This window comes from Acipenser ruthenus, chromosome 4, assembly GCF_902713425.1.
Source record: "Acipenser ruthenus chromosome 4, fAciRut3.2 maternal haplotype, whole genome shotgun sequence".
Classification (NCBI taxonomy): domain Eukaryota; kingdom Metazoa; phylum Chordata; class Actinopteri; order Acipenseriformes; family Acipenseridae; genus Acipenser; species Acipenser ruthenus.
The window spans coordinates 82,240,463-82,254,610 of record NC_081192.1 but is presented as its reverse complement, the minus strand read 5'-3'; the positions used below and the strand labels follow the sequence as shown (position 1 = coordinate 82,254,610).

General features: G+C 36.8%; 1 protein-coding gene across 8 annotated transcripts in view; it reads left to right on the top strand.

Annotated features, from left to right (window-relative positions):
* Positions 1-14,148, top strand: part of LOC117400336 (FH1/FH2 domain-containing protein 3-like) — a 284,731-nt gene that overhangs the window by 23,735 nt on the left and 246,848 nt on the right. For all 8 annotated transcript variants that reach the window (XM_059022942.1, XM_059022941.1, XM_059022940.1 and 5 more), the window contains exon 3: positions 12,547-12,611. In XM_059022942.1, the coding sequence (XP_058878925.1) occupies positions 12,547-12,611 (65 nt within the window). The remainder of the gene's footprint in view (positions 1-12,546; positions 12,612-14,148) is intronic.

The window sequence follows — 14,148 nt, the reverse complement described above, 5'->3', positions numbered from 1 at the left end:
ATACATCTATTATTCATGTATTTAACATGTTTCCCAGTCATAAAAATATATTAAAAATCTATTTTCTTTCCGTATGGGATGCCATTTCCTATATTAAATTAAGATAGTTAGGAGAGCATTTTCTGTAATATCAACTCTCCTAAACGTGCAGTTAGCACATTCTGTGTCTGAAGATAAGAATGTCACTTAGGATGCTTTTGTAATATGGCCCCTGAATTGGATTGTATCTTGAGAGGCAGAGTTGAGTACCACTGCACTAGCAGCTAAACTTAAGAACAAGCTGCAGTGTGTTGGAAGTTCTTTAATGACTATACTATTTCAGAAATATAAGACTGAAGACTAAGCATTGATATTCTTAATTGTTTATTTTATTTAAATTAATTCCACCATTGCTTCGTATTTCCCCTCCCCTCCCAAATGTAGTTTGGGGGTGAAAATGTTTAATTTTTTTTTGCAAGCTGTGTGAAGAGATGTCAATAGCAGTATTACCATAATTATCTTAATGTACTGCAGGACAAGTAGTGGCATGTAAGCCAAAGGTTCTTAATATACTGTATATATAATATTTTTACATGTATATTTGGGTGGCCTAAAGCTCTCTGTTACTAGTGTTTAAATAAGGAAACTCAACAGGAGTTCAGAAGGGTTCCCTCTAAAGCTCTTTTTGACATGTGTTAATGGATTCTGTCTATTGTGGATTTTTTTTTCTTCAAGATTTTTAATACAGTAGCTCTTTCAGAAGGCAAATCCTGTCTCCACTCTTGGGAGGGCGGCTCAGTGAAACTTTCAGGAGGAAATAGGCCTGAGTGACACAGAGAATAATACCCATACTCAAAAAAAAAAAAAAAAAAAAAAAGTTTAACATCTTTACATGGTTATGATGATTATTTCACACACTTTACCATGCTTTTATCATTTTGCATGCTTTTTTATGACTTACCATGCTTACTACATAATGTACCATAGTTAGTAAAATATAAGTTGCCTCGTTTACTAAGGAGTGCTAAATTTAGATTTAGTGCACACGTTAAGTAGTGAGCCTAACACGCACACTAAATTTAAATTTACCAGCCGATTTACTAACAGAAAAGGCGCTAATCTATCATTTACATGACATAGCATGTGTTAGTATACAGAGCATGTTAATTCATAGTGAGCCGTAATTTAAGGCGTGAGATAATTGCGGCGATTTCCCTAGAGAGGCAGGATATATATTTTTGTCAGTGGCTTTTTGTGGAAGATGGAGGTGGTTTACATTGGCAAAATAACTGAACAACAGATACAAGCCTCAGCAGGGGACAGGCAGAGGCAGCGTAAACTTGAACTTCACACAGATGAGGTTGAAATTCTTGTGGTTGTCTCAAATTATAATTGCTGATTGCTGTCATTACCAATAAGTCAATATGGGAAAACGTAAAGAGCTATCTGAAGACCTTAGGCAGAAAATAATTTATTATCATAAAGCTGGAGAAAGATGCAAGAAGATTTCCAAGCATTTGAGTATCTCAATTTCAACACTTGTTTCTATTATCAAGAACTACAAGACTATCGTACTGTCACTACTATAGTACTGTCACAACGCTCCCTCGGTCTGGAAGAAAGAAAGTTCTTTCACCAAGAACAAGTAGAAGAATTGTGAGGAAGGTTAATAACAATCTGAGATTGATTGCCAAAGATATTCAAAGTGAATTGGCTGCAAGTGGGACTGGGGTTTCCATTCCAACCATAGGTCGAGTATTGCATGATGAAGGTCTCAATGGTCGCAGGCCAAGGAAAAAGCCACTCTAAGGAAAACGTCAAAGGGACAATCGCTAAAAGTTTGCAAAACGGCATTTTTTCTGGTCAAAGCTTTTGTGGAGTAATGAAACAAAAATCGAGCAATTTGGTCACGCTGATAGTCGTTACATTTGGAGAAAGTCTGGTGAGGCGTACAAGGATAAGAACACCATACCTACTGTCTATGGGGCTGTTTTTCCTCTAATGGCACAGGAAATGTAGTTCCAATACATGGTAAAATGGATTCCAAGCATACCAAAAGATAATGGCCAATCATCTGAAACCCTCCGCTACAAAACTTAAAGCACAACTGGACGTTCCAACACGACAACAATCCAAAGCACACATCTAATTTGACTCAAGTATTAAGTATATTATAATTTGACCATGATTATTTGCACTAGTACATTTTCCAAATGGAATGTGCAATGTGCACTACCAGATGTTCACTATGCTACCACACATTTATAAGACTGTGTTATACCAGTTAGGACTAGAAATACATTTAAGTTTTAATTATATGAAACGTTCAACCTTTTTAAGATTTATTTAAATTCTAGACTAATCCGCTACACATCCATCTTTCTCTTGTTTGATATATCACCATTTATTGCAAGTATCAGGTCTCCTGAGCGTTAGATTATTCCCGTCTGTGCACAGTTTTCTTTTTCCATACAATTTGACCATGCTTAAGTTTCCTTTTTGATGACAATAGTAAGAACAGAGAGTCACCCCACGCCTACAGCTGGGGCTGTTCAGTATATGCGGTTGGAATGGGGAAATTGGGTGGTTGTGGTGGGGGAAAAATTCCTGAGGTGATGTTGAAGTGGAAGTGACAGGAAGCCTCAGAACCCCCTTTTGTAACTAAAACTGGACGCTTTGCAGCACGCTTTGGGAGGGTTGCAAATTCCTACCAAGCACTGGATTAAATCTGGAGAGATCCCACAGGATCTAAGCAATCTGAAGCAAATTATTTGTTGTTGTTTCTTTTGCCACAGAGGTGCATCTCTCAGTGGTGTGGTATAAATAGAACGCCCAACATAGACACGATCAGGAGAAATAATCCACTATGTGGTGTTGGCAGTCTTGCCAAAACAGACACTGGCCTATGCATACACCTCAAGTTTCATGCTTGACTCGTGAACCACACACATTTAGACCTTGTCTTACACACACACACGCTCATTTCATAAAATCTCACGCACAGGACTTATCTAGTTTTTGGACACTGAGAAATTCTGGAAATGTATGAACTGCCCCACCCAGATGTCAATCACTGTGATATGGAAATTGTATTTGCTACAAATGTCAGTTATACTAGTTTGGATGGCAGGGAAATCCTGTTGGTTAAAAGAAGTAATGTGTTACCTAGCAATAGCCAATAGAGCGCATTTTAGGACATGCAGTGCCCGCCTACTGATCACACAGAGAGAAGGAGAGTGAAGGCAAGATGTCGGCCAAACAGAAATTTGAAGGTGCTCACAGGTATTAGAACAAAATATGGTACGTTGTTGCTTCTTTGTTTTGAGAAATGATTCATAGGAAGATTTTAAGTTAAGAGGATGAAAAGTGGGGTCAGTTGTATATTACATGATGTTGATACCTTAGCTTGTTTAAAATCTTTAAAATACTTACCTTGTTCTTGCTGATATTTTCCAGTTTATGTATGTATGTATGTATGTATGTATGTATGTATGTATGTATGTATGTATATATTGTAACACAGCAGGGAGGGGGGTTAATATCCTCCCTGCATAAAACATGTGCAAATGCACATTGGTTTGATGTAATTGTTTTGTATTATTGTTTAATTATATTTGTTAATTGTTTTATTATTTAATTATCCCCTGCACCTGGTGATCATTGTAAATCAGAGCCAGGTGCAGGGGATAATTAAATAATAAAACAATTAACAAATATAATTAAACAATAATACAAAACAATTACATCAAACCAATGTGCATTTGCACATGTTTTATGCAGGGAGGATATTAACCCCCATCCCTGCTGTGTTACAATACATACATACATACATACATACATACATACATACATACATACATACATATTTAAAGAGAGCAGCCAGTCTGTTCTGGGCTGCTGTATGGTGTGTATAGGAGCCCGCTTGTTTGTGTGCACAAGTGTAGAAAAAGAAAAGAAAAGAAAAGGTAGTGTAAACCTGTGTGGTTATTGTTTGTTTGAATGTTTTGTGTCACAGGTAAACAGCTTAGCTGTCCTGTTTTAGAGGTAGGTGCAGTGTTGTGTTTAATTAGTGCTCAAGAAAGAGCTAAGTGTTTGTTTTGTTTATTTTGTTTTTTGTGATTATTAAAAAAATAGCGCAACAGCGCTTTTAAAAATCAAGTTTTGTGTGTGGCTGGGTCATTTTAAAGTGCTGAAAAAGAACTCGAAGGACTAAAACCCTTCACAGAATGTATGTATGTATGTATGTATGTATGTATGTATGTATGTATGTATGTATGTATGTATTTTATTTATTAATATATTTATTCATTTATTGTGTAAGTTAGTGACAATTGATAGGCTGTAGTTTGCTAGCAGTCATTGTTTTGTATGTTTAATTAAATTACCAGGGCTAGTTTTGTGCTTGGTTTGTGTCTTGGAACTAGGGAGAGAGATCGTTACCACTTTGAGCAAGTGTCTTTGAGCTCTGTATTCTAATGCTGTAACCAAAAGCAACAAACCTGTGTCAAGGAAATAAAGAATATTGAACGGAGAAATCTCGTATGGACGTTGTTTATGCACTTCATGAATCCGGCCAGCTCCAAAGGTACACATAAACTTTACTGGCCTACACCTGCCTGTTAACCTCCCCCCCAGGCAGAATCTGGTATGTGTAATATATACTGTATATATATACACCCACCCCTCGTTATATCGCCCCTGGCTATACTGCAGATTCGGATATATCACGGTCCTGGAGTTGACTCCCCATTTTTACAGTCTAACTGCGCATGCCTTAGCTGCAATATACATAGACAATTTCACCGAGAATTACTGTTTGTTTTATTTTGTACTGCACATCACAAACAAAAATATACAAAACAATTAAAAACAAAGCACTGATATCGTACTGTTCTCATATACACACGCATTGCACAATAACACAAAGCAAATTAAATATCTACTTGCTGAAGAGGTTTTTATTTTAGCCAACAAGGTGTTAACTTGTGGCAGCAATGCACAAGCAAAAGTCACAGGGCAGTGACATCAGCTCCCTAGCAACAAGCCTCCTATGTTGAGAATGGATTCTTTCAATGCAGCAGGTTTGCGCATTTGAGAAAGGAGAGGAAGACTCATGAAATTAATTGGAGACTTAAGCTGATGAGAAGCAATTACCCTCCGCTGTACTTAAAACAGCGTGCTGCCTTTTTATATCCGAAAAATGAGAAAAAGCAGGTTGCGTGGAGGATTTATACTGGACCTTGACGCCCCTGATAAAACGAGGGAGTGGTTGTACAGTATTTGTTAGCCTATTTGTTTTTCTATGGGTCTCTCGCTATATCGCGGCCCTCGATATATAGTGGATTTATATTGGACCCCGACACCCGCGATATATCGAGTGGGTGGTGTATATATATATATATATATATATATCATCACATTTTTAACATGATATATTTAATTTGTTTCCCCAGTCCTGAATGGTTTAAGTGGGATTACATTTAAAAAATAGTGCTTTACTGCTACAGCATATTTTACATCTCCAATGTTGTACGGAATGTATTAAAACAGAAATATTTGCTTTACCCTGTTGGCATGCCAGAGGAGATTTAGCAACCAAAACAGACGCATCATCAAACCATCCAGGAATTTTGCATCGCAAACCCATTGCAAGTGCAGCTGTTGGCAAGGTTTCTGCACATATGCAGAATCTCTTGATGTGGTGCCTACAGTAATGCCATTTGACCTTGTGCTACCAATAGCCCAAGGCCAGAGCTGGCAGAGGTTGCTAACAGCGCAGCTCTGCTTAATAAATATACCGTTCACGTGTTAAGTGCAGCGTTTGGGAAATCAGCCAATAAGGCCTACACAAATACATTTTAAAACATGTTTTACATCCATTTCTTTTTATATGCTGTTTTTCTTCTAAATAAAGGGTTTAGAACTGCTGAGGACTAAGCAGGGTTCCGTTCTGTGGCAGGTTGTGGCCTGAGCCAATGAACCTGTTGATTCCTGAAACTCAAACTGCTCCCCACCCCACTCCCCCCAAACCCCCAAGTGGGCTTGTCAGTTTATTTCCAGCCCCTGGTTGGTATTGGCTGAAATTAATTTCCATGTTAACGACAGTTCAGGTGCATGTGTGTGAAATGTTTTAGTCTTGTTCCTCGTTCAGCATTGGTATTTAGTTTTGTAACTTTTTGTGCTTAATTCAGTTAACATTTTACTACAGTCCAAAACACTCTGAGATAGGCAACAGTTAAGTTATTGATGTAGCTAAAACAGTTTATTTCAACTACATTCATTTAAATTATTTATTTATTTTTTTAATCATGAATTATCCCATTATGACTTATTTTCTGAAACCTCATAAATAGGCACTCAGTAAGACTCATGGTTGCAGAGAAAGTGGTAAAATTGGTACCCTCTTAAGTGGGAGGTTCAGGGGTGGTCAAGCTAATATTTTTCGGTGCCAATACATTTGAGACATTTATGGGAACACTCTGAACCCTGGACCAACACATTTACAGTATGTTAAAAGGTGCTGTCAAAGGTAAACTGTTTTGATTTCTGATACACTTGATTGACAGCATTGAAAGTCTTTAAAGGGCAGTCACTTTTTACTGGGATACAGCTTTCTTTAGATTGTGTTTTGCAAGTTCTAAGGGCATAACAGCAGCTTTCCTGAATAGTAGCACATATTTCACACCTCAGTCAGGTATCAGATTTCCACTTTAAGGAACAGAAAGCCTGTTATATAAATTTCTGCATGTTTGTGTTTATAATTTAATTTACTAGCAGTCTGTATGAAAACATTGGAAAAATGTCAGGTCATATTTTATAGGCCTGCAAGAGAGTCACTAGCAAAATGTTGCTTTGTATTTATGTATCAGCAGTAGTTAGGTATGCATTTGTAAACCAGGACATGTTATGTAGCAGTGGTGTCAAATATACAGTATTCGTACAGCCTTCACCTATGATTCTCAAACGTCACTACATAGTTTCTGTGTATTTCATTTTAGTAAATAAGCTCCTGTCCTGTTTGAGATATCTCAAACTGAATTTGAGATCTCATATTGACTTCCTGTCTAGTTTGAGATATCTCAAATTGACTTCCTGTGAAAATGCTCTGTGTTTTGAATGGACTTCGGCCCATTTCAAGATATCTCAAACTAGACAGGAAGTCATTTTGAGATATCTCAAACTGGACAGGAAGTCAATTCTAGATATCTCAAATGTATTCATGTATTTCAATTTAGTTTTTGATCAAGCTAGTAGTTACCATGCCAAGAATTTGCCACAATAATCAGACTTTGATTGGCCAACATAATCAGGTGATAATGTGTTTGTGAAGTGACAGAGAACCACGTTTGAATGTTATTTGATCCTCTGACGTCTAAACGTCTGCTGTATCCTAGGATACAGTGTAGGGCTGCTTATTACAATGTCGGAGTCAAAATAAAACAGCATTTTAATCAAAATATTATGTATTTCCTAGAAAATAGTACTGTGAAAATATTGAATAATAGCTAAAAAAAATAGGGTCTATATCAGTAAAAACCAATGTCCTGTTTAAAAAAAAAAAAAAATCCTGTGAATTTTTCAGCAGGACACTGACAATTAAAATACTTATGAACTATATTGTTATCAGCTCAGGTTTATTGTTTATGATCTTACAGGTTTAATGTTTCTGAGCAAAACAGCCTTTCTGAACCGGGCTGAAGGTGCTATCGCTGGTTTTCATCATGGTGGTTGTGTCTTTGCTCCCTGACATGCACACTTTGTGTTTATGATGTCTATCACTACCTGGTTAATTAGTCTCTCTGTGGACTCTTGGAAAAGTGAAAAAAAAGGTTTCACTCTCCTTTTTTTTGTGCAAGGCTTTGCTTTTCATAATCCTCTTAACATTCAATGATAAACTTTACTGAAGGTATCTATTTTGTATAGCTTTGGACAATAGGTTTTAGATTCTGTTTTCAGGTTGTACTTCAGGGCCAGCCGGCAGAGCAGAGTCAGACACTTTATCCATCTGAACAACTGCCAAAGGACAAGATTTCATTTAGAGGATGTGTATTGGGTTTGAATGCTTCCTAACCTTGCCTACATTAGCAGGGGCATCCTTTGATAAGCATGGCATGTGTGTTTCATCCCTTGCCAGGGCTGACTTGTAAGGAAACCAGTAAATGTCAAAACCAGTTAATGCAATAGTGGGATTAGAGGAGAGAAACGGCGCAGAGGAATAGCTTATTATTAATAATGTGTAAGTGTGGTTGATTATGTCTGTGTCATACTTTCCAGATTTGTTCATTATCTCACCAACACCCTAAATTAGACTTTTTTATTTCTCAAGATGGTCAATCAAAGACTGGGAGCAGCAAAGGCCAAGTTGTGTTTGTTTGTATTTACTTAAATCTATATACAAACAAACCAATTAAAGAGACCCTTTATCTAAGCCCAGTATGATATTAGGCAAGAGATCTGCAACATTCAGGATGGGGCTCAGGAAGAGTGCTCATGTAAAGTTGTGAAAGACCTAAAGTAACCTTGAAGTGGCAAACATGAATGTCAGGAGCCAAGGGGCTCCTTTATTTATTTTAATTATTTACCTATTAAGGGAATGAAGGATGAAATTGATATTACTTCTTAGCATTCAAATGAAAAGTAAACAAGGAGCCAGTCTCCAGTTCTGAGTACTCTGCATGGCTGGAAACAATTAGAGAAATGACCAGGTAGGTATCCCTGATATTCACACCGAAGGAGACAGAGAGAGGGAAAGCCATGGAGACTGATTCTTATTTATAAAGGTCAAGACAGAAAGTGCTGGTTTTCAGATTAGGTTTCCTGGGAAAACATTCAGCTGATGTCGAAGGACACAACAGCAGTCTTTTAAATATGTCCAGCATCTCTCCTGTTACCCATGACCTGATCTACCACCGTAGAGATGTTAGGCATGATCTTGTTCCTGTAAGACAGGAAGATTGGAAACCTTGGTAAAGTGATGAGCATTAACAAATCTGTTCAGGGACAGACTTGGGGGCAACTCGGAACAAACATGTTAACTTCCAATGGAAATCAGGTAAAAACTTTGCCAGGTTGTTTTTCCAGAATTTGGGAATGTAGGGGGCTAACAGAAATTAACAGTTGCAGAGCCCAAAATGTAACTTATGCGTGGACATTGTTTTATTTCTTTCTTTTTTTGTTTATTTAAAAAATCAAACTGATTGTATTCTCAATGGGGCCTCGGTCACAACTATTACTCCTCATCAATATCCACAATTTTGTTTCCACAATTCTCGCTGAGATGTTTGTCTGAAGTTATAACTTCTTTATAGTTTGACTAAAACACTATAGTCTAGAGGAGAGGTGGCCAAACCGCGGCTCCCTGGCAGTTCAAAAGCGGCTCCTGGTGAAATGCTGGGTGACACACACTTTGCGGCTCGAATGAACTGCAGAAAGAATAATAAACAAAAACGAACAGAAAAGAGAGAAAAAGGAAAAATAAACATGTTTTATTATTTTTGTTTTCTATATTCATTCATGTTTATTATTCTTTCTTCGCTCCCCTTCTCTATCTTCAGTTTCTTTGAGTCTGCATGTTGACTGCAAGGACATTTCGTCACTTGATGACCTTTGACACCGCTCGCTGGCACATGCGTATTTCAATCACCTTGCGTGAAAGTCGGATCTGCAGTTGAAAGTGAATTTCATAATTTTGAATTAAGTGCTTGTTTGTTTCGTGGAGACAATGGCATTGAGCAAGCCATCCGAGAGTAAAAAACAAAAGTATGAGGCTTTAAGCCAGAATGGGAGGAAGAGTTTGCCTTCACTGAAAACAGTGGTAAACCTCTGTGTCTCATCTACAACAAATCACTGAAGTTACACACTGTAGTCTGTACAAGGCGAGCAACCTTAAACGTCATTATGAAACAAATCAAAACACATTTTCATCGGAATATCTTTCTGGATCAAACCTGAGAAGAAACAAGCTAGCCTCTTTAAAAGCACACCTCAGCAGTCAGCTCCTTTCGGCGTTCAGTAAAGAAGCTGATGTAACGACTCAAGCCAGTTTTGTATGGCATGGAATATCACTCGTGCCAAATGTCCTTATTCAGATAAATGAATTTTTTTTTTAAATTGGAGTGTTGGTGTTAGACTGGAGAAAGCATGTTTAAATGTTATATTGCAGGTCTAAAATGAATATTATATTTACATATCTTACATCTCATACAGCCTATATGTCATCCACAAAGCTCTCAAAAGTATTTAACACATGCAGCAGTCATACAACCCCCCCCCCCCCCCCCCCTTTTTTTTTTTTTTTTTTTTTTTTTTTTTTCTTAAACCAAGCATTCAGATCTTCAGGGAAGAGCTGTCAAAAAGAATCCTTACTAAAATGTGTCTTTTCATCTGGTGTTTTTGGTGAAATCAGGGCAGTTATCGTATTTTGATTCATAATAACTGAATATATTTTATTTAAAGTGCTTAATACATACAGTATAAACAGACATAATGAAAAAACACCATAGTGTTACATTTAAAGTTTAATACACTGTAGCTCTACAGTACAATACAAATTAAACAGAAACTGTAAGGCTCTGCAATGTTCTCCCTTGTTCTTGTGTATTTTGCTACCATCAAGAGATAACAACTACTGTACTGTACAGAGTAAGTTTTATATTATACGTTTGTAAACTGAAAGAACACTCGCAAAGCAGGTAATATGGCTTACTCTGCTTTTTCAGTTACACAAAATTATTATTATTATTATTATTTATTTCTTAGCAGACGCCCTTATCCAAGGCGACTTACAATTGTTCCAAGATATCACAGTATACATTATTTCACATTATACAGATATCACATTATTTTACATACAATTACCCATTTATACAGTTGGGTTTTTACTGGAGCAATCTAGGTAAAGTACCTTGCTCAAGGGTACAGCAGCAGGGTACCCCACCTGGGATTGAATCCACAACCCTCCGCTCCAGAGTCCAGAGCCCTAACCACTACTCCACACTGCTGCCCAAAATGATTCTTCCCAATCCTTCTTAACAATTCGTGCTCTTCTTGGATGCTACAAGATTTATTTTTTACAGACGGCTGCTGTGTTGTTTCATTTTCACTTTTGTCTTTTCTTTTGCCAGTAAGAAACGTCCATGTTCAGGGCACCGATGAGGTGTTCAGTTGTACAGGTAGCAGTGTAGCAAAAGGCACAGGCAGTGATGTCAATCTCTAGCAACAAGCCTCCAATGTTGGTAATGGGTCCTGGGACTTTGTCTGAGGCGAAGCAATTACTCCCACAGCACAAATTAAAACGATGTGTCGCTTGTTATGCGAAAAATGAGAAAAAGCAAGTCAACAAATAATTTAAAAAAAAAATAATAAATTACGATATATTCATAAGTGAAATGGAAGTAAAGTGGTAGTTTTGAACCCCAGTCCTCTGGGACCCCTGTGTCTTCTGGTTGTCATTCCATTCCTTAACTAAACCCTTAATTGAACTAATAATTAGCTTAATTTGGCCTTTTTAAATTGGAGATTTCAACTTAACTATACAATGTTATAAATAACTTGAAACTTTTTAGGAGCTGAGAACAATTAAAAAGGTCTAAATAAGCTTAATTATTAGTTCAATTACAGGCTTAGTTAAGTAATTAAGAGCTCAGTTGGAATGAAAACCAGAAGACACAGAGGTCCCCGAGGACCGAGGCTGAAAACCACTGCTCTAGCACATTGGATCAGCCCTGGCATTAATGTCAAATCAGTTTAGCATAGAAATGCTCAGGCATATCAAATTGTATACATAAAACTCAAAACCTCATCCTGCAGTTGTATAGTTTAATTGAAAGAGTAATCTGAGGTACGTACATATTTGACATTTTCTTTGCCATAATATTTTAATGACAGAGTGCTGCCTCTGAATCATGAGGGACTGGCTGTGTTACAAACGGAAGCTTTCCATTATCAAGAGACAAAGCTCCAGCGTGAACAAGCCCCTGTCAAAATAAACCCTTAGGCCCAGCCAGATACTGCTGTCATTATAATTCACCTGCAATCTCAGGAAGTTCATTTCATTGATCACTTTCTCCAGGGGGAACTAATATGGTGAATACAGGCAATTTTTCATAGGCTTTGCTTTGTTTTAAGATGGAGACAAATTAAGGTGCATAATTACATATTGACATAGATTTTGAGCTGTATCTGAATTGTTAATCCAATTGGGGAAAAAAAAAAAAACTTGCCATGGGTGTTCCTTTGCACAAGTGTGTGAGTTTATCAAATAAAAAAAGTCACATGCATGGTTCTGTTTTGATCAAAAGTTGCAAATATGTTACACGAAGTACTGACTTCCTGACTTCCCTGATACTGGCTGAGCTATTGAAGGCTTTATCTGTGGAACTGCTTGTCCATGTTATTTATACAATTCATGGATATTTATATAATTTATTTTAAAATTACATAAAATATCACTGTACTTGAAGTAACTAAAATTTTACTAATAGAGCATGTTGCAAAATCTAAAACAGTGAATAGTAAGACATATAAATCTGATGAAGTGTTTTGTTTTATTTTTATTTTCTCAACCAGGAGGGGTAAGAAGCACAGTATAGTGCTGAGGACGCAGCTCTCTGTAAGGGTCCATGCCTGTATCGGTAAGTTAAAAGTCAGTCATTTATTACAAGTCTTAAAGAGTAAGTAGCGTTTTTCCAAAAAATATAGTGCTATATGTCTCCGTGTGTTGCTACAACTGTTTAAATAACGTGCCTGTAATTTCTTTTCCTTCTAACATCATGACAACTTTTTACACTTAAAACTTTAAAGTCAGCTCTTTTCAAAATGTCCGCTCTAGTGCACTGGGGTTTGAGATCTATCCTCTGAATCAGTGGTACTCTGGCTTTTCTGATCCATAATACATCATGGATCGTTATTGCTGTGTTACCTGTTTGACAATGTGGACAATAATCCTTACACTATCAGTGCACTAGAGCGGACATTTTGAAAAGACCTTTGAAACAGACTCTGGAGTTATAAGTGTAAAAAGCTGTCAGGATGTTAACAATGAAAATAACATTTACAGGTACGCTATTTAAACAGTTGTAGCGACACATGGGGCTGTGTAACATTATATTTTTTGGAACCCCGCTACTTACTCTCTAAGAATACCTTGACGGCACTGTCATTGCTTAATGTCTGTGCTGCAGCACAGGAAATAGAAATAAATGTAAACCCATCTATGCGTTAACAGAAATGATTATTACTTTTTTATTTTGTTGAGTGACACTTTAAAATGAGGAGAGTCAAAAGCATGTTTTTTTTTAATGACACTTTCACCTTTAAGGCAGAAGGTTAGAATGATGTTTTCTGTGGTAATAGTAGTGAGTGTCAGAGATGCTTAGGGAGAGTTCCGTCAGGAATATTTTAGAATATGTTATTATGGAGTGTTGCAAGGGTCAAAATTAAATCTTTAATTGTTAAATTAATTCATCAATTCTTAAATTAATTTGTCAATTCATAAATTAATTTTGAAATCAATTAATTAATTGCGTAAGTAATTTACTGTTTGCGAATTGATCTTTCAATTTAATTCCACATGAAGAGTATTGTTTGTAGTTCAAAACAAATGCAACTTTTGTATTTGTTTTAAGATGGGTTGGAGATGTACAAAAAGGGTATTGCATTTCACACAGAGTTGTGCATTTTCATGCACATCATTCATTTGTAGGGTGCTTGCACATAGGATTTACATACCCTGAAATGGTTTCAGTGAAAGGTTTTTCTTTGGTTCATTGAATGAATGTTTCAGATTGCATGTTGGTAATAGTAACCTGTAATAGAAAAATTCACTTGAAACAAACGCATGTGGAGAGTGTTAGCAGCTCCACAAAAATGTGCAAACAAATCTGATTTTAATTTAAAGAGTTTGGTTTTCAAACTCATGTGCACACTACAGTGGACCAGAATATGTACAAGTTGGTTTCAGTTTAGTAGGCACCATTTCAACATAATTGATAAGGAAGAAGATAAAGAGGTGTCTCCCTATTCAGAGCACATTTAACAGTGTGCACTGAACTGGCTTTGTAAAACTCTTTGGGATTTTGAGGACTTGGAGGTGGAATCTTCTTCCTTATGCTACATCAGTCATGTTCAGATTCCACTAGAATATTGGTTTCTTTTTTAACCACATATGCC